The 23,856-nt window shown below is 38.9% G+C and overlaps 11 protein-coding genes and 2 non-coding genes across 13 annotated transcripts; 5 read left to right on the forward strand and 8 right to left on the reverse strand.

Annotated features, from left to right (window-relative positions):
* Position 1: 1 nt before the first annotated feature.
* Positions 2-1,969, reverse strand: HCS1 (ATP-dependent 5'-3' DNA helicase HCS1; the record flags this gene model as incomplete). Its single annotated transcript, XM_002496423.1, has 1 exon — positions 2-1,969. The coding sequence occupies one exon, from the start codon at positions 1,967-1,969 to the stop codon at positions 2-4; it is 1,968 nt and encodes a 655-aa protein (XP_002496468.1).
* A 422-nt stretch (positions 1,970-2,391) lies between these two features.
* On the forward strand, positions 2,392-2,464 carry ZYRO0D00792r. Its single transcript has one exon. It is a non-coding gene; the product is annotated as a tRNA-Lys (tRNA).
* A 640-nt stretch (positions 2,465-3,104) lies between these two features.
* Positions 3,105-5,042, forward strand: RPC82 (DNA-directed RNA polymerase III subunit C82; the record flags this gene model as incomplete). The annotated part of the gene is made up of 1 exon (XM_002496424.1): positions 3,105-5,042. The coding sequence occupies one exon, from the start codon at positions 3,105-3,107 to the stop codon at positions 5,040-5,042; it is 1,938 nt and encodes a 645-aa protein (XP_002496469.1).
* Positions 5,043-5,152: 110 nt separating this feature from the next.
* SKI3 (SKI complex subunit tetratricopeptide repeat protein SKI3) lies at positions 5,153-9,358 on the reverse strand (the record flags this gene model as incomplete). Its single annotated transcript, XM_002496425.1, has 1 exon — positions 5,153-9,358. One exon carries the CDS (start codon positions 9,356-9,358, stop codon positions 5,153-5,155), a length of 4,206 nt encoding a protein of 1,401 aa, XP_002496470.1.
* Positions 9,359-9,529: 171 nt separating this feature from the next.
* On the forward strand, positions 9,530-10,009 carry MLC2 (Mlc2p; the record flags this gene model as incomplete). Its single annotated transcript, XM_002496426.1, has 1 exon — positions 9,530-10,009. One exon carries the CDS (start codon positions 9,530-9,532, stop codon positions 10,007-10,009), a length of 480 nt encoding a protein of 159 aa, XP_002496471.1.
* Positions 10,010-10,047: 38 nt separating this feature from the next.
* Positions 10,048-10,644, reverse strand: RPO26 (DNA-directed RNA polymerase core subunit RPO26; the record flags this gene model as incomplete). The annotated part of the gene is made up of 2 exons (XM_002496427.1): positions 10,048-10,525; positions 10,625-10,644. 2 exons carry the CDS (start codon positions 10,642-10,644, stop codon positions 10,048-10,050), a joined length of 498 nt encoding a protein of 165 aa, XP_002496472.1.
* Positions 10,645-10,893: 249 nt separating this feature from the next.
* Positions 10,894-12,111, forward strand: PZF1 (Pzf1p; the record flags this gene model as incomplete). The annotated part of the gene is made up of 1 exon (XM_002496428.1): positions 10,894-12,111. One exon carries the CDS (start codon positions 10,894-10,896, stop codon positions 12,109-12,111), a length of 1,218 nt encoding a protein of 405 aa, XP_002496473.1.
* A 183-nt stretch (positions 12,112-12,294) lies between these two features.
* Positions 12,295-14,448, reverse strand: ATG13 (serine/threonine protein kinase regulatory subunit ATG13; the record flags this gene model as incomplete). The annotated part of the gene is made up of 1 exon (XM_002496429.1): positions 12,295-14,448. One exon carries the CDS (start codon positions 14,446-14,448, stop codon positions 12,295-12,297), a length of 2,154 nt encoding a protein of 717 aa, XP_002496474.1.
* A 693-nt stretch (positions 14,449-15,141) lies between these two features.
* On the reverse strand, positions 15,142-19,716 carry GDB1 (bifunctional 4-alpha-glucanotransferase/amylo-alpha-1,6-glucosidase; the record flags this gene model as incomplete). The annotated part of the gene is made up of 1 exon (XM_002496430.1): positions 15,142-19,716. One exon carries the CDS (start codon positions 19,714-19,716, stop codon positions 15,142-15,144), a length of 4,575 nt encoding a protein of 1,524 aa, XP_002496475.1.
* Positions 19,717-20,285: 569 nt separating this feature from the next.
* On the reverse strand, positions 20,286-21,086 carry DPM1 (dolichyl-phosphate beta-D-mannosyltransferase; the record flags this gene model as incomplete). Its single annotated transcript, XM_002496431.1, has 1 exon — positions 20,286-21,086. The coding sequence occupies one exon, from the start codon at positions 21,084-21,086 to the stop codon at positions 20,286-20,288; it is 801 nt and encodes a 266-aa protein (XP_002496476.1).
* A 227-nt stretch (positions 21,087-21,313) lies between these two features.
* Positions 21,314-21,712, reverse strand: SMX3 (mRNA splicing protein SMX3; the record flags this gene model as incomplete). Its single annotated transcript, XM_002496432.1, has 2 exons — positions 21,314-21,604; positions 21,704-21,712. 2 exons carry the CDS (start codon positions 21,710-21,712, stop codon positions 21,314-21,316), a joined length of 300 nt encoding a protein of 99 aa, XP_002496477.1.
* A 155-nt stretch (positions 21,713-21,867) lies between these two features.
* On the reverse strand, positions 21,868-23,049 carry GAB1 (GPI-anchor transamidase subunit GAB1; the record flags this gene model as incomplete). The annotated part of the gene is made up of 1 exon (XM_002496433.1): positions 21,868-23,049. One exon carries the CDS (start codon positions 23,047-23,049, stop codon positions 21,868-21,870), a length of 1,182 nt encoding a protein of 393 aa, XP_002496478.1.
* Positions 23,050-23,410: 361 nt separating this feature from the next.
* ZYRO0D01034r lies at positions 23,411-23,511 on the forward strand. The gene is made up of 2 exons: positions 23,411-23,446; positions 23,476-23,511. It is a non-coding gene; the product is annotated as a tRNA-Trp (tRNA).
* Positions 23,512-23,856: the final 345 nt, after the last annotated feature.

Genomic DNA, 23,856 nt, shown 5'->3' on the forward strand with positions numbered 1-23,856 from the left:
TTCATAATAAATCATCGATGTCAGGATACCTAATTTCTGCGTTTTCTTCGCTCCAATGAGCCCAATGTTCAAGAAATGGTACTCGACTTCTCTCTAAAGTTTCCATGTTACCCACAATGCACAGTTGTTTCTTTGGTCTTGTAATGGCAACATTAAGTCTTCTATCATCTTTGAGGAAGCCAACTTCGAAAGTATCATTACTTCTAACCAATGATAATATGATGACCTCCTTTTCCCTACCTTGAAATCCATCAACAGTGGAAATTTCAACTTGAGGGTACTTTTCATGGATTAATTTCTTTATAATACCAACCTGTGCACTGTATGGTGAGATTACCCCAATGGCATCTTGTGGAACATTGCTACCGACTAATTTTGAGATGTGATCTTCAAGTAGCAGTGCCTCGTTTTCATTAAATCTTGAGGCCGCAATTTCCTCATCTTCATTAGAACTTTCTGGGAAATCATCACCTTGCGTATCATACCATATCAGCGGTGCTTCTGTATCCTCATTTACATCCACACCAGGAAGGTCCGTAAGTCTCTGTGTAGCTACAGATTTATCCGCAATCAACTTGCCATCATACATTTCTTGTGATGCAAAGCTCATAATCTCCTCATTCATTCTGTACTGAATTGTTAGTAGCTGTTTGAAGCTATCACCGTATTGCTTTATCAATCTATCGAACAATGTGGTTCCCAACAGTTTTTGCACTTTTTTATCGTCTTCAGTCTTGATGGTGGGCGGTAATTGTTTGTTATCACCCGCCAGCACTAATTTACCAATATTAGACTGTTTGTGAGAGATTAATGGAATCCAACACTGAGGTTCTAAACTTTGTGAAACTTCATCGATGATTAATGTATCAAAGAGTTTGGGAATAGCATTGTATGTAGAAAGCAACTCTTTGCTACTAGAACCATGTAGTGTTGCTACAATAACTTTGGATTCCATGATCAAGTCATTGATTACTTTCCTTTCTCTCAGTCTCAATTCCTTCCTCAAATCTTTAACTGTTTTCCAACCTTCTCGACGGTCATGAAAAGATCTTGATTTTTTGATACTGGCGATAGTTTGATCAATTTCTTTAGATATATCTTTAACTATAGCACCTGCATCACCAGTTTTACTTAATACATCTAGCGAATGGGTCAGATTCTTTTCTAGCAACCGTGCTGGGTGTCCTATACGTATTAGTGAAGTTCCTGGAAGAACTTTTGAGAGCCTTTCCAAGATAGTATCCACAGACACATTTGAAGGCCCACAAACAAGCACTCTTTGTCCCCTCTCTACTAGTTGTTGAATTAATTCCACTAGTGTATAGGTTTTACCAGTACCTGGAGGACCATGGATTATACTAATTTCATTTGATAGGGAAAACCTAATAGCTTGACGCTGAGGATCATTTAAGGATTCATTGTGAAATTTTACTTTTGGATCTGGTGCAGAGGCATGAAATGGCTTACCTTCCAGCAAATACTGAACAATTGAATTTCCCTTTAACGATTCTATCTCTTTCAATTTACGCATCGAGGATTCCATACGTTGATATGTGATAGTATTAGTGGTCTTAAGGACATAAAGTCTTGATGAGTACAGTTTAACAGCCTCTTCCTCCATGGATTCTTCAATAGATACCACTAGTTGTTGGGATGACATTTTGAATACCACACCATTACAACGAGATTCGTCCTTGAACTTAGACTTAACAGGTGCTATAATAACAATGTCGCCGACTTTAACATCCCCTCTTGCAATCTCTTGATCAATGGCATTATCAGGACCTAATTCCAAATAAATTTTACCACCTAAACCTGTTCTCAAATTCTCAAGATTTAAGTTGGTGATTGCATAGCCAGCTTTAACCAATTTAGTCAGAGGTAAAGAATTCAACAATCTTTCAGTCTGATTAACATCTTGATCCCTCTCATGGGATATACTATTAAGAAATTGATCAGCTAAATGCATTTTCTCCTGTAGTTGTATGTTACAGTTGTAATCAACTGCATCGCGATGAGCTTCAGCTTTACATATGGAACGACACCGAAGTACAGAAACAGGCGATAAGAAATGCCTTGCAAAGTATTCGATGAACACTAGCACCGTATATCAGGTTTTCTGGTATAGGATCAGGTTAATCTAGTTGCAGTAAAGCTCCAGGGAACATAACAGCTTAATTTTGACGCAGTAGAGGGCTTGTGTAGATCCGTAGACAAACGGAGTTTGGGTAATACTGGAACCAATTAAACAAGAAACAGATACCAGTTGGAATCGTTTACAAGCATATAAATGGGTATTCTATGAATCCGAAAGCTTTAGCACATGACCCACATGACCCTTCTTCCTAGATGTGTTTGTTAGTTTTTTCTTCATAAACCAACAATTAACAAGCCTTGCTGGCGCAATCGGTAGCGCGTGTGACTCTTAATCACAAGGTTAGGGGTTCGAGCCCCCTGCAGGGCTTTAATTTTTAATTTTTAATTTATTGACAAATAGTAATAAGCAATTAAGCGCCAACATTCGTTTCAAGGAAAAAGTTTTCACTGTGTGAAGTTCTGCAATTGAGCTCAGATATGACCTTGTTATCTTTAACCCTGGGTGAGAAAAGTAAGTTTTGAAGAAATTAAAGTAATATTGCAAAAGCCATTGCATCTCCCAGAGATTAGTCCATGTTTTCCAAAGAGAGTTGTTGTATATCGAATTCGCAATAGAAAGATGTGCAATGAATGCTATTACTTATTACTTTCCAACCATGATTCAAAACTCTTACGATATTTTCAGTTGAAAACTCTAATTTCTGACATTTGCCACTAATATTTGCGATAAATTTACCAAAATTTCATAGATATATAGAACAAAATTTGAAGAAATTTTTAATATACATATTAGAATCTATTAGTGAGATCTCAGCGGCTATTTCTCAATATTATAGTATAAATTTTAATGACAGCTGAGACCGGGTAACATAATTCGAATTTTTTTTTTTCACCTTCCGAGATGAGATGAGATGAGCTGAGATGATGATTTATATGCAAAACTATATTTGAGGATATGTATTTATATACTCTTTGCTTGACTATTGGCGGTCCTGGGAACCTTCATAATGGCATCTGTCGCACAATCATCAACGCCTGTACCTAATGCGTCCTCAACGACGCCAGCCCCTAATGCTTCAAATACTCCTGGAGCCCAACAGGAAGATATAGTCATGGTTTCTTCATTAGAACAAAGAACTTTGAGTCCAGAGTGGTTTCTTTATACAGAATTGGCTAAATCTCTGCTGGGAGAACGTGCTGCATTTATCGTCGATGTACTGCTCTCATTAGGAAGGCTTTCTGTGGGTGAGATCTGCTCTAAAGCGCCATCATCAATGAATGCGCGGAGCGTTAAGGCTACATTGGTGTCATTGATTCAACTTAGATGTATTAGGTATGTGGAAGAATCTGTTGGTAGCTCCGGTAGGGCTATTACTTATTATTATTTCAACGAAGAAGGTTTACTTCTTTTCCTATATTCTGGATCCGTTATCGAAGAATTGGGTAGAAGAGTCTCTAACCCTTCTATGGCATCTCAGATTGTCCAAAACATTTTGTCATTGGGTTCATTGACATTGAATGATTATTTACAGAGTTGTGATCCACAAATCTCAAAAAGAGATGTTATTTCAGTATTTGTGCAGCTTTGCGAAGGTGGATTCTTAACAGCAATCACAAAGGTTCATTATACACCTGTCAAAGCATTATGGGATGGGCTCTATATAAAAGCTTACAATGCCATTCCAAGAACCTCTACGATGTCTGATTTGAAGAAAAGAAATGAAGCTAAATCCAAGGCCAAGGTAGAATTTTTACAAATTTTGAATAGCGTTAATGATTTATCCAAGGTACTAACTACGGATCCACAGACTTCCCTAAGAACTGTTGTCGGTAATTTACCCTTGACAATAAATTTCGCTAGATTCCTCAAGATAAGAAGATCAAAGCAATTGGTTCAATTGGCTAGAACGAGAATCGGCAGCATTCCATCTCAAGTTTACAATATTGCATTACAGATTACAGAACCAAAATCGCCAGAACCTGTAGATCCACTTACTCTGACAGGGCTTCTACAAGATTTAGATGAAGCTAAATCTATACATGAGGAACAAGAGCTTTTAGAGGAGAAAAATGCTGGTACCACTTTTAGTGCAATTGATATTGCCAAATATTTACCTGAATCTCTAGATCTTCGAAATACTTTGAAGACATCTTTAAGAACTAATAAACGTGGACCAAATCCCAACGATCAATTACCGACTAAAAAGTTGAAGACGGAAGATGGGTTTGTTATTCCGCCATTACCTAATCCTCAACAAGAACAAGAACAACAAGAAGATGATAACGATGATGATGATCCAATCGATGAAGATGATGGTAACCCCCATTCTGTATCTTTAGTAAACGGTCATCTGAAGTTACTGGCGTCAACGAGCATCCCTTTCTTGAAAGAGATTAGGCCAGGTGTCTTTTATGTTCCATATACAAAGGTTCTTCCCATACTCAAAACCTTGACTTACGACTATATTATAGCATCAACATTGGGACCTTCAGCCATGCGTATCTGTCGTTGCATTAGAGAAAATAGCCTTGTTTCAGAGAAATTTATCAATTCGACAGCTTTAATGAAGGAAAAAGATATTAGGACCACAATAGGTTCACTAATCAAATATAATGTCATTGAGATCCAAGAAGTTCCCAGAACCGCAGATAGGGCTGCTTCTAGAGCAGTGTTCCTCTTTAGGTCTAAGGAAAGACATGCTTATAATTTTATGAATCAAAATTTAGCATGGAATGTTGCCAATTTGCTTCATAAGAAGGAAAGGTTAAAAGAGGATAATTCTACTCTTCTAACAAAGGCAAATAGAGATGATGTCAAGGGTAAAGAAACTGAACTTTTACTTCCAAGTGAACTAAATCAATTGAAGATGGTCAATGAACGTGAACTTAATATCTGGACCCGAGTATCAAGAATGCTTTCCCTCTGGGAGATTTTTAAATTCTAAATTAGTCAATGATAACTTGTAACTAGTCTATGTACTCTAATATTTATAGACGGTGGAGGAACAACAAAAAAGAGTTCGCCTCATTATGAATTTTAAATTAATGTTAATGGTTAAAAGCACTGGTTGAGTGCAGACACAGCAGATGCATTATCAGGGCAAAGGAAAATACTCCTTTGTATGCTTTTCAAATTCTTTTGTGACCAATAACAATCACTCAATTGGCGAGAAGTTACTTTGTTTTGGCCATCTGAGGCAACTCTTTGTTGAATTTTCTTGCTCAAATCGGTCCATACTTTGTTATCGTTCATGAAAAAGAACGCAGATCTCTGCCATGATACGCCATTACCTGTAGATTTACCATGAGACAGCTTTTTGTATAGAAGATCCATCAAATAGGGTAGATCACGGTGTTCATCCGCTATTACATCTTCTAATGGCGTTTCACGGAGTCTGCCGAAGACGATGGACATATCTTCGCGTTTTCCCTCAAGTAATGCTATTGCCGCTAGCGTCAAGCATAGTATCAGGTCACCATTTTTATTGGAGAGACATTCAGTTAATTCTTCAATCGCAATTGTCTTCGTATCCTCAGAACCAACTGAGTACAGAAGCTTAGAGATCAAAATAACGAGATGTTTGGATTCCTTAGATAATCTTAACAACTCCTCCAAATGGGTTAAAGTCTCATCAAAATTATCTGAGAAGAAGTATGCTAATGCTAGACAGATATGATTAGAGACAAAAATCGAAGTGTTATTTTCGTTCTCAAAATCCACCAAAATGCTTCTCGATAAGTCTGCATTTTCAATCACGGCATCGTATTGACCTAGACCCAGTTGAACACGAGCAATTTGCGCTTTGACTACCGCGAAATTGTAAAGCTCATCATTATCTTGACCCTTCTCGAAACGGGATTCGATTAAACGAACCAGTCTGTCAGCAACACCAGTTGCGTAAGGGAAAATACGTAATCTTTCCAAAGCTAGTAGTGCGCATTGAAGAGCAAAGGAGTCGGATGGAGATTTCTTAAAGTATTGGTCCAGACCGTGAACCACCGCTGACAGTTCCTCCACTGCGGAAATATCTCTTTCATCACCCGAATAACCAATGCGATTTTGAAGTACTGATTTAGCAAAATAGAGTTGAGCTGCCTTGGATCTACCATTGGACAAAATAAACGCATGTGCGAACATTCTACAACTTTCCTTTATCTTGCCCTGTTTCTCCAAGATCAAGGCATTACCTAGCCATGGAGAAGAATCTTGAGGCGCAATGCTCTGTGACTTATTTAGCACAGTTAGAGCGAATTCTGCATCATTATTTTGCAGTGCCAGCAATGCCAGATCGAACCATACTGAACCCTCCTTAGGCGCCATTGCGGTACATTTAATGAAACAGTGTTGAGCAACTCGATAGTTGACATCCATCGTGGCGATACCCAATCCCATCCAGGACTCGACTGTATTAGATTGGTATTGAATAGATTTTTTGAAAGATGCGATTGCAGAATCTCTAAATTTGTCATTCTTCAAAATGTGGTAAGCAGACAGTTCAGATGTCCCTATGTTATACCAAAGAGAAGATCTCACAGTTCTTGTCAATGCTTCATAAGTAGTTGTTGCGACAGCATATTTCGCTGATAAGATCAATAGTTTGCAAGCGATGGATATACTACTGTCTTCAATTTCTGACAAAATGTTGTCTAGTGTGATACCATCCAGCTCATCAATGGAATTTAAAACTTGATTCGAAGTAGACACGGCACCAAAGGTAGAGATTAAAGCTTCTACTGGAAGATCACCAACTTTAGATTCCACCCAAATGAATAGTTTCAAAGCCTTTAATATTCCAATCCACAAGGCTTGGCCATAGAAAGATAACTCGGTTGCAATAAATTGCATAATACCAATTGCATCAGCGGCAGTTGCTACTGATTTCATTAAAAACCCTTGAGAATACAAATCATGAGCATAGTTCACCAAAATGGTTGCCTTGGTCATTTGGAAGATCGTTTCTTGAGGTAAAATTTCGGTTAATGCATTTAAAATGTCGATTGCTTCATCGAATTGACCCATTAGGGAAAGTGATTGTGCCTTTAAATATTTGGCGTAATGATGCTCTGAATCTAATTCAATAGCTTTTTCGAATACTTTTATGGAAGCCTCGATACGACCACAAGCGTAGTAGGCTTGTCCCAATCCAACCCAGGCTTCTACATCAGATTGATTAACTCTTAAGGCGGATTGGAACCATTCAATAGAATTTGCCTCCTGTTGGCCTTCTAGGTATGCGATACCTATGACTCTAAATGGCCAATTGACCGTTTGCAGAGCTCTCTTGGCTCTTTCTGATCCTACTAGTCTTTCGCATACTACACGAGCAGCTTGCCAATTACCCAACTCTGTGTAGTTTTCAGACATGTATCTAGCAGCCATTAAATCCGAATCATCAAGTTCAAATGCCTTATAGAAACATTTAAAAGCTCTTACTCCATCTTTGTAAAATCTGTTGTAGATATCACCTAATGCGGAATAATTTGGAGCATATGTATCTAGTACTTTGATCGATTGAATCAATAGTCTAAAGGCAATTTTGACGTATTTTTGGTCTTCAGGGTTTTCCTTTTCTTGCTTCAACACATGAGTCTTCGCCAATCTCCAAATGTTTAAGGCCCTAAAGGCAGAAGTTCTTAAATCGGTCCCTTGTAGAGAAGTTAAAACTTTGTTCAAGATACCAATGGACTCGTCTAGATTTCCCAAACAAGCTTCACACCACGCTAACTCTGAAAGAAATTCCAAATTATCTGCATATTGGCTAATGACTTCTGAAAGTAAGAGTTTTGCATCTGTATAATTCTGTCTTTCCATGAAAATTAGACCCTTTCCCATTTTCGCTTGTGTGTTTTCCGGGTTTTCCTTTAATACTTTCTCAAACAAGCTTAGCGCTAGGGAATGGTTCTTAGGAGAATCAATATAGATGTAAAGCGTTGCCAATTTCAATGTGAATTCTCTTTTAGAATTCACTAGATGAGCACCATAATCCCGAACTTCATATGCCACTAAGGAAGCACCTTTCTTCACGTAAGTAAGAGCAGCTTCATTTTCCTTAGAATATATGTAATACTGTGAAACTATTCGGTGAGCTAATGCACTACTCTGAGCCCTTGTGATGTTATCCATCAGTGCAGTCATAACCTCATCTTCAGCCATTGTGGTGGTATCATTTTCTGCTTCCATCATTTCCTTGAGAGCACGCTTCTCACTTTCATCTATCTCATTCAATTCATTAGTTTCATCCTGAGCGCTGGATTTCTTCTCTGCTTCTGTTTGCAATTTTTTAGTATCGTATTGTGAGAAATTAGAGCAGACCCAAGCGTATAGGATAACCGCTAGTGGTTCTATAGGGAATTTTCTAAAGAACTTCATAATGAGATCCATATCCATTGAATCTAAATTTTCGTAATCCTGCCATTCAAAATACAATTTCCATGGTCTTATGGATGCATGGTCTACCAGAACCATATCTTCGGTCATCCTTTTCAATTTTTCAAAAGATGAGCCCTTGAGATTTTGTGGAGTAGATTTCAATACTTTGAGTCTATATTCTAACCATTGAGCTTCCAAATTACTTCTCTGTTCATCATCATCTGTGATATTGATCAATTGGTTGTACAAATCGTCTAATTCTGAATCTTTGTAAACTTCCCAAGACAGCGTATTAATCTTTCCCTGATAACTTGGATCATTTGCACTTAATTTTAATCTTTCACGGCTCACATGCTTAGAAATTTGATCTTGTTGCTTGGAGTTTAAGATTCTAATTAATCCTGAAATTGCATCTTGTGCTGAAATCAAATGACGTGCTAGTTGTTCCGCAGTTGGTGTTCCTGGTACCATGTGTCTAAGGAACGATTCTTCACAATCAGTATGGGTCTTACGAAAAACTCTGATATCATGAATTAAATCCACTTGTGAAACACCTTTATTGGCTAATGCTCTTGCATACCCACCACAGAATTCGAAATATGTGTCAAAATTTACAATACTTGGTATTACATCACTTTCTTTGAAAACAAGATAAAGACCTTTCCACGCCAGTAATTCTTCAGGTAGCAACTCTATAGCTTTGTTATAGTGATCAATCGCATCTTGGATCCTGTTATCCATGTTAGAGTATGACTTACCCATGAACACATGGGCAAAGTAATTCTCCTTGTCAGCATTCAGAACTTTCTTGCAAATCTTTACAGCTTCAACATAATCCTCTCTAGACAATTCGACCTTGGCCTCCTTAAGCAGATCTTTGACGTTCGACATGGGAAGACAATTGTTTCCTGTTATTAGTGTTATTCCTTTGTAATGTTGTTCTTGTTAGTAGTAAGAGAGTTGAAGTTCGAATCTTTGTACTTATCAACACATTATACAAATATTTCAAGGGGAAGAAAGAACTCGTATAGAAGTCGCTAATTCTCCAAGATCACTACCAAGATGTCTGATAACGATTCATTGACGTTTAGCAAACTTACACAGACTCATATCCAAAGGTTGAAGGATGCATTCCAAACTATTGATGACGATGGTGATGGCGCCATATCACAGAAGGATCTCGATAAAATATTTAAAAGCATTGGTAAACAAATGAAACCTGAACAGTTAGAATCGATGCTCACCACTGCAAATGCCAAAGATGGTGAGGGCGTTACGTTTCCGGAATTTCTATCAATAATGGGTGAAACTATGGGTAAATATCCTGAAGATACGGAGATAGTCAATTGTTTGAAAGTTTTATCAGATAACAACGAATTGAACGTACCTGTTGATGACTTGCTTTCTTATTTGAAGGATGCAGGTTATCCCAAAGCTGAAATAGAATTTGAGAAACTGTTTAGAGAGTTTACGTCAGATCAAGATTTTGCAGGAAAGAAAGTGTTTAAGGGGAAACAGTTTATGAATACGATTTCAGAATAATAAGTCATTATTATTATTATTATTAATATACATTTTTTTTACAAATCGACGATTAGCTCCTCTACACTCCAATCTTCAAAAGAACCATCGGGCATATACCTTCTAATAACTAGCGGAATTTTCTTCTCAGCTAGCTCTTTCATGGCAATTCTTAATGGATCAGTTTCACCTTCTAAATCGACAAAGACAGGTGCGTTCATTGATATTTGTAATGCTCTAGTACCAAGAATTCTAGCTCTCTCATATTTGGTCATGTACGGCGTCGTGGTTCTTTCATCCTTGGGGATTGCCTTCTCTTTGAGAGTTTTTCTTCTATTCTGTTCGCTGGTAAACTCTTCACCTCCCATATTACTTGCCACTATATTATCTCCATTCTCAGCCTTGGGCCCATCACCTTGTGGGAGCCCAGTACCATCGACAGCTCCACCGTTACCATTAACATCGTTAAAATTATCTTCATCGGAGAAATGTTCTACGTCAAAATCTTCAAAATTTTCATTACCACCATCGTTGAAACTGCATTATTATCATCATAAGAGACATCATTGTTAGTTAAACAAAGTTTAAAGATGGCCAAAATTGGCCAGAGTTGTTAGGGGAAAAGGGGCAACATACGCTTCCTCATAATCAGACATGATGAACCAATTAACGAGAATGAATCTCAACTGACTTTGGTTATAAAATCAATAATCTTTAAACCTTTAAAGTTCATCAATTTTTCAAGCTTTTTTTTTTTTTTTTTCATCCTCATCATCAAATCGTGAAAAAAACGAAAAAAATATCAATCATTTCCAACGTGGTGAAATTTCAATAGCTCATCTCATCTCATCGCGTATTAAAAAGAACCATTTGCTTGGTATTGAGGATCCCTCAGGAGGTGGAGTATGATTCCTGGGTTGGCGGAATTGAGATCTTGGCAGCAGGGTTCCAAGACGGAATTGGAATCGGTGCCTGGATCACCTCAGAGCGTACGTTCCGTGTCGAGTCTTTCATCAAGTAGCAGCTCGAGGCCCAAGATCTATTTCTGCGACTATGAAGGTTGTAATAAATCGTTTGCTAGGCCATCGACATTGACAGAGCACCAGGATGTTGTACATCGTGGTATTAGACCCTTTAAATGCAATCAGTGTGAGGAATCCTTTACGAAGCAGATTCACCTGGAGAGACATTTATGGCTACATACAGATGAGAGGCCATTCCACTGTTCACAATGTGGTAAAGGTGTTGTCACACAGCAGCATTTGAAAAGACACGAAATTACTCATACAAAATCTTTTAAATGTACTTATCCCGGTTGCAATGAAGCCTTTTACAGGCATCCAACCCTGAGGTCTCATATATTGTCTACGCATAGGAAATTGATTTGTGAACATTGTAACAAGGAGCTAAAGAGCCCAGCGGCACTAAGACACCACGAGACCAAATTCCATAATCCGAATGTAGTCAACCCCTATCAATGTACATTTACCAGTTGTGCTCAGGGCTTCAAGACGTGGACTGCTCTACAGGTGCATATTAAGAATGACCATCCTAAATTACGCTGTGAAGTGTGCAGTAAACCTTGTGTGGGTGAACAAGGTTTAAAGATGCATATGAAAGTCCATGATGAAAGTCTCGTTGCCAAAAATTGGAAATGTTCAATTTGTGACAGTGAGACTTTTGCCAAGAAGAATGAATTGATAGCACATTTTGAAAATAATCACAGGGACAAATTGCCGCCACCATCGTTAGCACAATCTTTATTGCCTCCAAAGGAAAATGAGACTTCTTCTAACGAATGTAGCGATCATAATGATGAACAACACAGGAGTCGAAAGCGTAAAATTTCAGAATTAGACCATGCACAGCAAAATTTAGAGCAATATTTTGTGCAAGGTAAAAGTGGTATGGATCTGCTGTTGAATACAGTTGGCAGAAAGAAACAATGTTATTACGATAAATGTTATAGGACTTTCAAGACCGAGGAAAGGTACCAGCAACATATTGGAAAGCACAAGATTCACGATTTAAAAATGAAAGTTTTGCAGGACAAACAAGAAGAAGAAATGAGAAATGAGAACGGTAAGCAGACTGGAACTAGTGGGAAAATTGAAGAAATTTGATATTAGTGTTTATAAACCATGTAACTCGTAATAATAAAATGAAACAGAAGATGATAGAATAATGATAACAATTGAACGGGGGGGAGTGAAGATCTGAAAATAATGATGTTGGGAAGTTCTGTGTTTTTCCACTATTATTGACCTTTTTTTTTTTTTTTTGTTATTTCTGTTATTTTCTTGTTTTTACATTTTTGAAAGATTCATATCACTCATAAAGAAGAGTAAATCCTCATCATCGTTGTCTTCACCATGAGGTGAGCTGTCGTCGGTTGTAGCTGGATTTGGGGTTGAAGCTGTCGTAGTAATAGAGTTCTCCAATTTTCTACTGGACTCTTCCCTCTGTTGTTCTGCGGACCTGGCACCCGGTCTATGTAGTTTTGCATATGCAGGAACCGCTGTTGTTGTCGGTTGTGAATAATTGGAAGGTTGCCGGATCGGTAACCTGTTCTTGGAAATCGAGGTGGATATACTATCCATGGATTTAATTCTCGTTGCGCTTGAACCGCCACTTCTATTCACCAAAAGACCTTCTTCGTCTTCGTCTTCTATACTTTCTTCCCTTTGATAATTAGACCTAGGGCAATTTTCATGATTAAAATCAGAGCCAGGCGTGAAAGAAGGAGTTGTTGTACCCCTTTCAGATTCACTAGGTCTGCGACTGCTAGAAACGCTATTATTACGGGTACGATTCGATGCACCATTCTTTGAGAGAACATCTGAGGAATTACGTCTACTAGTGACTACCCCCATAACGCTATCACCATCATGGGATAAAGAGCGTGGTTGAGAAAATTTTGATGGAATCAACGGATAATTGAAATTTGGTGAATATGATGGCAATGGTGAGTGAGAATTGGATCTGTGCGAATGGGATTGAAATGTATGACTTGGATCTAACGATAACGATAAATTCAAATTTTCACTAATTATATCATTTGTAGGTTTTAAATTTTGAAACTTCATCAATGAATTTGAAATATCCACACTGGCTCGAGGACTTCTTCTGATGTTCAACTCGGGTCTATCGTTCATCATTTTGACAAAATCTAATAAATCTTCAGTTGGTTGTGAATCTGATGGCATTTTAGCAGGTTTCAGAGGTCTTTCCCCAGGCAAATCATTATATTTCACACTTGAATGACGACGTAACCTATCAAATGAGGAAGAATATTTGGATGTACTACCAGCACTTGTGCTTTCAACGTGAAGGTCGCCGCCATGAGGTGTTATCTGTTGTTGAGTAGGCCCCCACATTGAACTGTTAGTTGACCTTTGAGCTTGTAAATTAGCCAATATAGACGACGAACTCGATGGATTTCTAGTTAGTGCATGAGGTTGTGGAATTGGTGCACTTCCTACTGACCCCACTTTAAAAGGTTGTAATTGCCTAGTGATGGACAACGGTTTTCTGGGCAAAGATTGTTGTTCCATGGAATTTAACGATCCAGCGTGTCCATGGGGGGACAATGATACTGATTGTTGTTGATTTTGCGAGGGTCTTCTCGCTGCCGGAGTCCCCGCAGTCGTTGTCGTTGTCGCTATATTCGCCTCTTCTTCGTTATCGTGGTGAACTTCAAAGTGGCAATCGCGTCTATAAGAGACGGAAACTCTTAATAACCCATATTTGGTCCACACTGGAGTAATCTTCCTTTGCTCCAAATGCGAAGGGACATTTGATTCATTGATAACATTGGAATAGGCACTGATTATTGGTTTACTCAAACCGATTCTTCCCTTTGACAAAATCGGTTTGGATCCATCAAGAATCCTAGTGGACACACTAATCAAAGGCAGTGTACCATGGGACACGACATTCTTTGAGAGCGATAAATAGAGATCGTTGGCAGGTAGCAATTGCGTCAAAGTGTATAGATAACGAAAAAGTAAAACAAATTGTCTCGATAAACTGTTAGACTCTTCTTCTGAAACTTTATGACTCTTGAAGGCGGCAGAAAGAGAATCGAGTTCTATCAGCCATCGTTCCAAAACTATTTCGCTTTTCTTTGAACCTCTGCAGACACTCCATGAATTTCCTTCTTCATCCTTCAAATGAACACTATCCTGTGGGCCTAAATTCCGTAAATCCAGATAGGTTTCAATGACAAGAGGCGGTAGTTCCCTTGCACCATCGAAATTCGACCACTGTTTGATTATTTCAGGTAGTTCTAACTCCTCATCGGTTCCCTTCAAGAACCACTCCTCATCGAAATGTGGAACTTCATCTAGGGGAGTCTGCAATTTATTCGATTTTGTTGAGCATATCAGTAGAGTGGATTTAAAGAAAAAATTATCTATCAGCTCCACTACTTCTTTATCATTGCCCATTATTGAATTCATATTCAGTGGCAATCCATATAATATTTAATAGTTTGAAAGCAACTCAACGCGTTTTAAGCGCCAATACCACGTCGTGAAGAACACACAACAGGTGTCAAATAGAGTCTCAATCACAAGCCACTAATCCGTAGTATTTGAATTAAAAGCTATACTTCTCTTTACTTTCTTTACCTTTCCCTTTAAGTTAAGAACTGAAGAACTCCCTGTGCGCATGTGTATCGAATAGATACACTTGCCCCAACTTGTCTTGAAGTAATACTTTCAATCAAAAAGCCAATCAAGATCACTGACACTTTCTGTATCGCCTATCAAAGTGTCTAGCACTTACTTAAAACCTCTATTTGGGCTTTTAGGTTCCTCGTTTATGGATTACCTGTAACCTTATTCCTTATCCACCTGTGATTGTTTGGCGATACCGAATTCTGATTTCAAAGGCCCGCTTCTTCACGGTACAAAAAAAAATAAGAGTAATATTATAGTCACGTGATACGGAGTCAATCAAGTGCCTTCGATATACATGACTCTTGACATATTGTGCAATTAGCCGCCAATGCCCATATACCAAATGCTCCAAAGGAAGTGGTAGACTCGCTAAGATATCCTACAACATACGAATTTCAATACGTTACGTTATTTATTAATTGGTAGTTGTCCGATTAAAAATATTATTCCTAGCTTCACCTATGCTTCGAGTTATTGCTCAAACGATACCCATAAGTCGTGATACATGTCTAACAGGCATGCAGTACTCCAGGCTTGAGTAGGACTGGAATCACCACAGAATTCTCCATCTTTGTTTGTCAACTCGGTGATACCTGCCCAGGGGCTCTCGGCGATCCATTTAGAGAGACGATCAATTCTGTGAGACAATTCTTGGTACAAGTAAGAAGAAGGACTTTTATCCTTTTTGCTTTGACATGCCGGGTTTGTCTTGTAATGGAAACTGTAGAAAGCTCTCAAAAAGTAACCGTATAAAAAAACCCATTCAGGACCTTGGTGATAGTTACGACCTTTAGAAGTTGCAAAATCATCACTATCTTCGCCGTTGTTGTAGTATGGGTGGTAGTTGTAATCGCTTGGATCTAAAGTTTTCATACCAATTGGACCTCTAATAACCTTATCAGCAATGTTGAGTGCCCCCAGGGCCAATTCAGGCGTAAACAATTCGGGGGCGACAGTCATCGCAATGGTGAAATTAGGTCTTAGTTCATAATCTTCGTATGGTTTACCAGTATGGTAAAGATCCTTGTAGATACCTCTTCTGTTAACCAGGTTGGAATCGATATCGTACTTCTCATCATCCTTAGGATCCTCGGGAATGTAGAATTTCTTCTCGAAATTGTTTTGAACCAATTCCTCCCATTCTTGGAAAGTAATTTGAGAACCATTTTCCCTCTTTACTTCAATATTCTTAAACAAACCCTTCTTACTCAACTCATTGACAAATCTTAGAGAACTTTTCAATAGACCAATGATTTCAACAGCGGCACCATCACGGGGCGTTCCAGGAACACCGTAAGAACCAGCACGCTCACTCTCACCCATTTTATCCATCCAAGTACCACAGTTGAATTGCGAGCCACCATGGACAAAACCTGTAGACCAATCGACATGAACTTCCACATTGAAGCCCTGATCTGACATGACCCTATCCAATTGAGGACCTGCGTTGGCTTCTCTATACTTGATACCATTTGCATGTCTACTGAAGATTTCATAAATGATCTCTTCAATAGTACTGGTATGTTGAAATGCTCTTGGGTCGTCCACAGGCACGTAGGTATCATCCAATGGGAATCTCCTTGTGACTTTCTTTTGCAGAATCGATTCCCCATTGGGAACGATGTCAATGTAATCTTGGACCGCTTGGATAAAGAACCATGCAGCATCACGAGCGTTGTAACGAGGATTTTTACCAGAGTCTAACAAGTTGGGGATCAACCCATGTTTTAAAGTTTTGGCAAACGCCAGGATGTGATCTTCAGCAATATCAAACCTACCGGTCGTTAACAACAACCCTCTTAGGGAAATGAAGATATCTCTACCCCAACATCTTGCCCACCCAGTGCTGAAGTGTGGCAAACCTGCTGCCATGGAGGGGACTAGATGATCTGGGTATATCGAAGTGGATTTCATCCTTGTGACCATTTGAATAGAAGTCATTGCTAAACTCTGAACAAACAAAGTAGATTTGCCAATCATAGTAGGCATCAATTGTACGGCACGCAAACGACAGGTGTCATATATGATAGCTACCGTTAGGGCGAAATAACTGGGTCTCAAGTAGAAAGGCAATTGTTTGATTCTGTCGAATCTGCTACGTAACCAGTCCTGTACAGCGGCAACGCCGGGTTCGTGGCGATAGTGGTCCAGTCTTCCAACCAAATAGTCAAGAGCCCAAGTACCTTCACGCAAGTTTTCACTCAAAGGGTGAGCTAGATCGTTGCTAAAGACAATGCCCCTAAGTACAGAAATCCATCCCTGTAATCCACAATAAATCAATTTACCGAAATTAGGGACATCGTAAGAGCCAGTAGAGCCATCAGTGATATCATTCTCCTCTTGGTCTGAATGGTATAGCACAGAGTTTAGTGCGATTAAGTCTAATCCACTTGTGGCCTGGATGGCACCGGATCTGATAAAGTGATCTAAACTCTGATCAACACCTAAATGTTGAGTTTCAAAAACCGCAATAGAACCTTGAGGGAAATAATCTGGTAGACTAATAGTAGTAATCTTGGAATTTTCATTAAACTGTATTTTGAAACCTTCCAACTTGACTAATTTGGTAGGAACACCTTTCAATAACTTGGGATCATTTGGAGCTTCACCAGTTTTTTCCAAAGAATAGGCAAACAACGGTTTGGCAGTAGTGTGGGCGAAGGTTTGGGGTTCCAATTTTTGATCACCTTGGTTTTCACCAAATTTCATTCTAGCGATCAAGTACCAACCTTTTCCGGACTTTACATCAGTACGATGGAAAGTGATATATTGTCCATCGTGATGTACATAAGCCTCAGAATCTTCCACATCCATACTCAGTTCATTTATTTCCTTTCTGATATCGTTAAGTAGAGATTTCACTTTACCAATACCGGGAGAATCATGAATATCATAAGTCCTTGATTCAGTAACTAAGTTCAATAGCTTTGGGAAGATTTCATCGCAACCAAAATTAGATCCAACGGCTGAAGAGCATAATGCTACAAGAGCTGCATTAGGTAAAGTATCCTCAACGGTTCTCTTTTGGTTAGGAGTTTCATTATCATGAGTACAATCCATTAGTAGAGCATGAGGTGGTACTGCGGTCAAAATACGCGGAATCATAATCTCAGAAACACATTTCATGGATCCGTCAGATGCATCATGGTAACAATAGTTCCTATTCAGTTGTATATCTCTGTCGTAGGAGAAGTTGTCCATGGGTACAAATCTGTAAGAGCCAATTGGTCTGCCGCCATTTTTATGAATTAAACTGGATAATTCACTTTCTGTCCAAGCCTGCATAGCTTCTCTAATCAAACATGATAACCCAAGACGTTCCACGTAAAGACAATCCATTTGTTCAGAACCACTGAACAATTCTGCCACAACGTATAAATTTGGATTGACCTTTCTAGCCAAATCTAAAAAGTATTCACCGACGTGCAATGGTGTAGAATGGGCATTGTCAATTCTAAAACCATCAAAGATTAAAGCGCTTTGAGTCACATAATCAGAAATACGTTTCCACAAGTAAGGTGAATCCTCTGGACCTTTACCATACCTCAATTTAACACAGTCCCCCCAAACAATAACTTCCCTACGCAAATAAGCCTTGGATTCACCAGAGGCAAAATCAATCAAGGGGTCACTTGCCCAGATCCAACCGTTATTTGCCAATGCATAGTCCTTACCATCATCAGCTTTAAATCTGGTGAAATAAGGTTCTGTCAAGGGGAATATATCGTTGATGGGTCCCTGTCTTGGCCCCGATGGGTCCAACTTCGAATATTTGATACGGTTGTATAATTGATTTCTAATTTCATTAACATCGTTATCGTGGTCCTTGTAAAGAGGTAAATTCAGTTCGTTCAGAATTTCTTCAGCTTTGGACAAGATGTTTCGATCCCAATTCTTTCCGTACAATTTTTGCAAGACAGATCCGAATTTAATTACATCTACTTTGTTGACAAAACGAGAACCCAAGATACCGAATGGTTTAACAGTTGCATGTTCACGAACGTAGCGGGCAATTTCTTTCACCGGAGAATTTGAATCCAATGGAAGTTTTAAATCAGGGTCTGTGGTGAGTCCATTCCAATATCCCTGTAATTGATCCAAAGTACCGCGAACATCAACCACGTAGTATTCCCATAATCTGATAGCTTGTAGCACGTGAACGTCAATTCCTTCCATCACATGGTCTAAGTCGTTTGAATTGTGTAAATCCGTGGGGTAACCCAGTTGACCCATTGTTTTACTAAATTGTAATAGAGCCCCATCCAATTCGATAGCAGGAATCAAATGAGGAGCGGTGATAGCATTATAACCAGATTCCGGATGTTCCCTCAACCACTTAGAATTGTCTGCAGTATGGTTAAAGACCACATCTGTTAAGGTTAAAGCCTTGTATTTGGTATGCAACCTATGGACCATCTGTTTAACTTCCTCAGTGCTACTAAAGTGATCAGGATCAAATTCCAACTGATCATAGATGGAATAAGGAGAATTAGAGTGACCTCTACGCTGTAAAGGTGTGAAATGAATCATGTTGTATTTTTTGGCGGCAATCCTCTCGAAAACAGCATCCCAATTTTTACCCATCCATTTGGAAACCACCGTTTGTAAAGCCACAGAATCTAATTTAACCAACTTACCATCTACGTGTAGAATGGGTGGAGCAACAAAGTAAAATTTCCTAGTAGTTTCTAATTTACCGTCTCTATTTCTAAACGATAGATAGAAACAGTAAGGTCCTGGTCTAAAGATATCTAAATCAATCTTATCATCCTTGTGAAAAGTGGCACGAATTTGCTTCTTGTAAAACTTGTGTCTATCGAACTCCGTTTCGCTATCAGGTGGGCAATTCGTCCATACAAGACCATCTCTAGATACCTTAGATCCTGCGGTAACCACCAATCTAACTGTGAAAAGTGGTGTCCCTTTAGGAGTACCTGGGGGTAGAGGTACAGAAGGCAGGGTTAAAACACCTTGACCATATGAGAGTGCAACGACAGGTTCACCTTGACTATCTAGTCTCAGTAAAACAGTCCTGTTCAATACCATTGTTATCAAACAAGACCGTGTGGATACTTAAGCGGAGTCCATTCGGATCAGTACCCACAAAGGAACCCTTGATAATTCCCTCTTATATACTCAAGTTTTCCGCTCAAGTCTAAAAAAAAAAAACGGGGGAGGGGACGGCGGGGGCGGGGGGTGAAATGTTTAGGGACACTTTGGCTCCCCTAAAAATGTTTTACCCGGCCGGCGGCTAATTTTGGGGGAAACATGTACGACTCCCTCCCATCTAATATTTCGATGATTTGGTATCTTTATTAGTTGTCATTGTTACTAATTATCAATATTTAGCAAGTATTGTATTTAGAAAGCAATAAGTTAAGGAGCTAATTATAAGCTATTGTCCTTAAGCCCCGTTGCTCTTGGTTGATCAGAACTGTCATGAAGATCGAGGGCTCCAAAGGTCAGAATTACATTGTCTTGGAAGTTATGTTGACATAAATTTTAAGTATTATTACTGATGACACCGAAGATCATGTATGATGATGATGGCAATAGTGGTAACTAGTATATAGCTTTATGTATATGTTTGTTTATTTTGGAAGTGTTTGCTTTGTCTAACCCAAGACAAGTTTGGCAAGTTCGTTTAGAGCGTATAGGATAAGGATTGCCCAACATAGGATGAAAAGGAAGATGTTACCCAATCCAAATCTGTAAGAGTAAAGTTCTTTCAATTGCTGTAGATATTGAATGATAACTTTACCTGACAATTTGGATTCACCTTCAGTTCTAACGCCAAATGAAAATGGAATTTCACCTAATTTTGAACCCTCTGGTAATGGTAATTTTGCCATTAATTCTAATGCAATTTTAAATCCATTAGAATTAATTTCTCTTGGATCACATTTTACCAGGTATTGCTTTTGTAAACCGAAAAATCCGCTCATTGGATCAGAAGCGGTAGTCAATGGTCTTGCCATTAAACGTGCGGTGGTAGAAATAACTCTACGGTGTAGTGGCCAATCCTTATCGATACCTACGCCTGGTGCATAACGTGTACCCAATGCGAATGGATGCTTCCTCAAAGATTGAAACAAAAGTGGTACACTTTCAGGTGGATGTTGTAAATCCGCGTCCATACAGATCAAATATTCACCCTTGGCTTCATAAAATCCCTTAAGAACTGCAGATGATAGTCCACGTTCATCTGTCCTTACAATAATTCTAACGTTGTAGCCTTGCTTTTCCAATTTTTCCACTTCTTCAACTGATCCATCTCTAGAATTGTCATCAACAAAGATCAATTCAGTGGTACGTGAACCATCATTGCCTAGGGCTGCGAAAAGTCTCGTAGTCAAAGGTTTAATGTTCAATTTTTCCTTGTAAGCAGGAACGATAACTGATTGTTCAATAGGCATATCGGATAACTTTGTTCTTCAGTTCTCTGTCCTTAGCGTTAAAGCAGTGATTGTTGTTGATTTTTGTTTTATTTCTTGTACGTGTCCTTGTTCTGCAAGGTCTTCCTGAAATTTTTTTTTTTTTCTTTGCTATGACGACGCGTAAATTTCACGCGTAGCGATGAGATGAGATGGGATGAGCAGATGAAATTAAAACGTTAATAGAATTAAAATAGTACATATGAGAGCTATTCGGTAGTAGCTGGTGCATTATCTGTGGTGGGTTTTTCCTGGGGTTGCTCTTTTGCTGAAAGATCTTCACCAATCCATAGGACGTTGTTACAACGAATAAAGATGTTCCCTACTTTGCCCTTGTTTTTTCCGTCTACAACTTCTTCAGCTTCACTTAGTTGTAGGTTGAAATAGTTGTCTGTAGATATCAGAGTTCCCTTGTACTGTGTCTTGTTGAATTTCAGAGTGACTACTATGGGTTTATTAACCAGTTCGCCAAGAAAAGGTTTGGGATTCGTGGGGGTGAACTGAGGAAAAGTAAAACTGTTAGTAAAGAGTGGACTTCGAGAAAAGAAGGAAGGGAAAGGAGGGGGTCGGCATAGAAGACCGCCTTTCTGCGTACATACGTCTGACATCTTGGCTCTTTGAATCCGATAAGCTGTGAGTGTGCTTGTCTTTGGATTGAGCTTGTTATGGGAACCCTTTGAAATTGTATAGATTGAAAACTTTGATAAAAATGATCCAGTGTGTCACGTGATAGATTCTTTTTAATCCGTATAATGCGAAATGACTATATTTGAGTCACTTTGAGCTTGTAGTTAGGTCTACCGCCATCAAATTCGATTCTTAGCATGGACCAGCACAGATCTATTAGAATAAAGCCTAGGGCCAAGGCATAGACGAGGGAAATAGCATAAAAGAAATTACTATTACCTGATCCAAGATCGACCCACAAGTGGTAGAAGATCGGCGATAAGATAATAGCATGGATAAAGAGTAGAGCTGATAGCAGCGGACATCTCATATAGCCAAAAAGTGGCTTGAAAAATGGTAAAAATGAAAGGAAAAACCCTGCATCACCTAAAGTTGGGTAAGGTTTGGTTAACGTAATCCAACCTATGCATAAAACTAGAGCGTAGAAAGGCTGACTTTGGAAACGAATAGAGAAAGGAAGCACAAACGAAATGGCAAAAATATTGAAAGCAGCCTTAAAGAATGGAATAAACATATCAAACATTTCGATGAAAAAGTACCACCATAGACCCAAGTTGGGGAACAATTTCTCGAAGTTCATTTGAGACCAATAAGTAGCTTGTAAAAATTTCCAACTACCGCCTGTGACAACAGAACTTAATTGTAACAGTGCAGCGAATACACCCAATACCGCTAAGGTGGCTCTTGATCTTTGATTGTTTTCCCTTGATAAAAGGTACAAGGAAGGTATTAATAGTGATAATTGGTACAATGATAGGTATGATGCAGCCCCTAAGGCCATTGCAAACGTTAACAAGTTACCATTGAGAGCACATAAAATAGCGGTTGACGTAAAGGCATTGGTAAAAATGACCGACGATTGACTCACACATGATAAAAGCACCAACGGGTTCAGCGCGTAGAGAGCACCTGGTAGCCAAGTTGGAAGACCCAAATCCGAGAAAAACCTAGCCATACAGATCAATTGGTATGAAATTAGCCCATCGGTCAATGCGTATAATAATGCTACTAGATACTGAGGTTCAATTAATGACATAAACGCCACAAGTAAGGGGGGATGATGTACAACACCGCCATCGTAGAGTGGAAAACCATTGCGTAATAGGAATATACCTTCATTTAATAAGCGGTAAGACGACATGGGTGTTGATAATTCAACTGATTTGTCCAATTGAGTTTGTAAGGACGGGAAAAGAAGCGAAACCGCCAACCGTACCACTACACATCCTACCACCGCATATTTCTCCTTAAGCAGCATCTTTCTATTATGGTACAATGAAGGTATCTCGCAACTAATGGATATGGTTTCGATGTGTTGTTCAATGCAAAAGTTTACTATATCGAATTGATATCCCAGGGTTCAAATTGAAAAAAGTAGAAAATCACGTGCAGCGGGAAATGATAATAGGAAGCTTATGCAATGGAGAAGGAAGGCTAGTTATAATAGCTATGCAGAGCATATTTGGGAGAAATGGATAATTCGTATCTGTGTTTCTATTGGGGAGTCATTATGCTATGTGACACGCAGTGTTCTCCCCTGCCCACTAGAGAGATGTAATCCACGTGCATGTCACTGTGTGATGTATTCCAATGTGTTAACCATTCCTTCATACGGCGAGGAAGCGGTGGCTCAATGGTAGAGCTTTCGACTCCAGTTAGATCCTGGAAATATCCGGAATTGGCAATCGAAGGGTTGCAGGTTCAATTCCTGTCCGTTTCATTCAAATTAATTTTTTTATTTTCAGGAAATGATTTTTGTCCGTAGAAAATGATATTGTCTTGTGTTTTGGCGACAGTGTTTGTTTACGCGTTTGTCACATGGCTCAGATCTTGTCACTTATAACGAAGTAGATTCAACACGGTGGCAACTGAAAAGAAAAAAAAGTAGCCAACATGAATAACAAATAACAAAATAACAGATTCAGATACAATTTGAACAATATTTTTATCAAGGTTAAAGGACAAAAAAGGAGAGGTTTGATTCAATTAGGGCCCCAATTCTTTCTCTAAAAGCAATTCAGTTAGTTTAACATCTCTTTTTTGCCTCCTCTTCCTCTTTTTATAC

Source organism: Zygosaccharomyces rouxii (assembly GCF_000026365.1).
Source record: "Zygosaccharomyces rouxii strain CBS732 chromosome D complete sequence".
Lineage (NCBI taxonomy): Eukaryota > Fungi > Ascomycota > Saccharomycetes > Saccharomycetales > Saccharomycetaceae > Zygosaccharomyces > Zygosaccharomyces rouxii.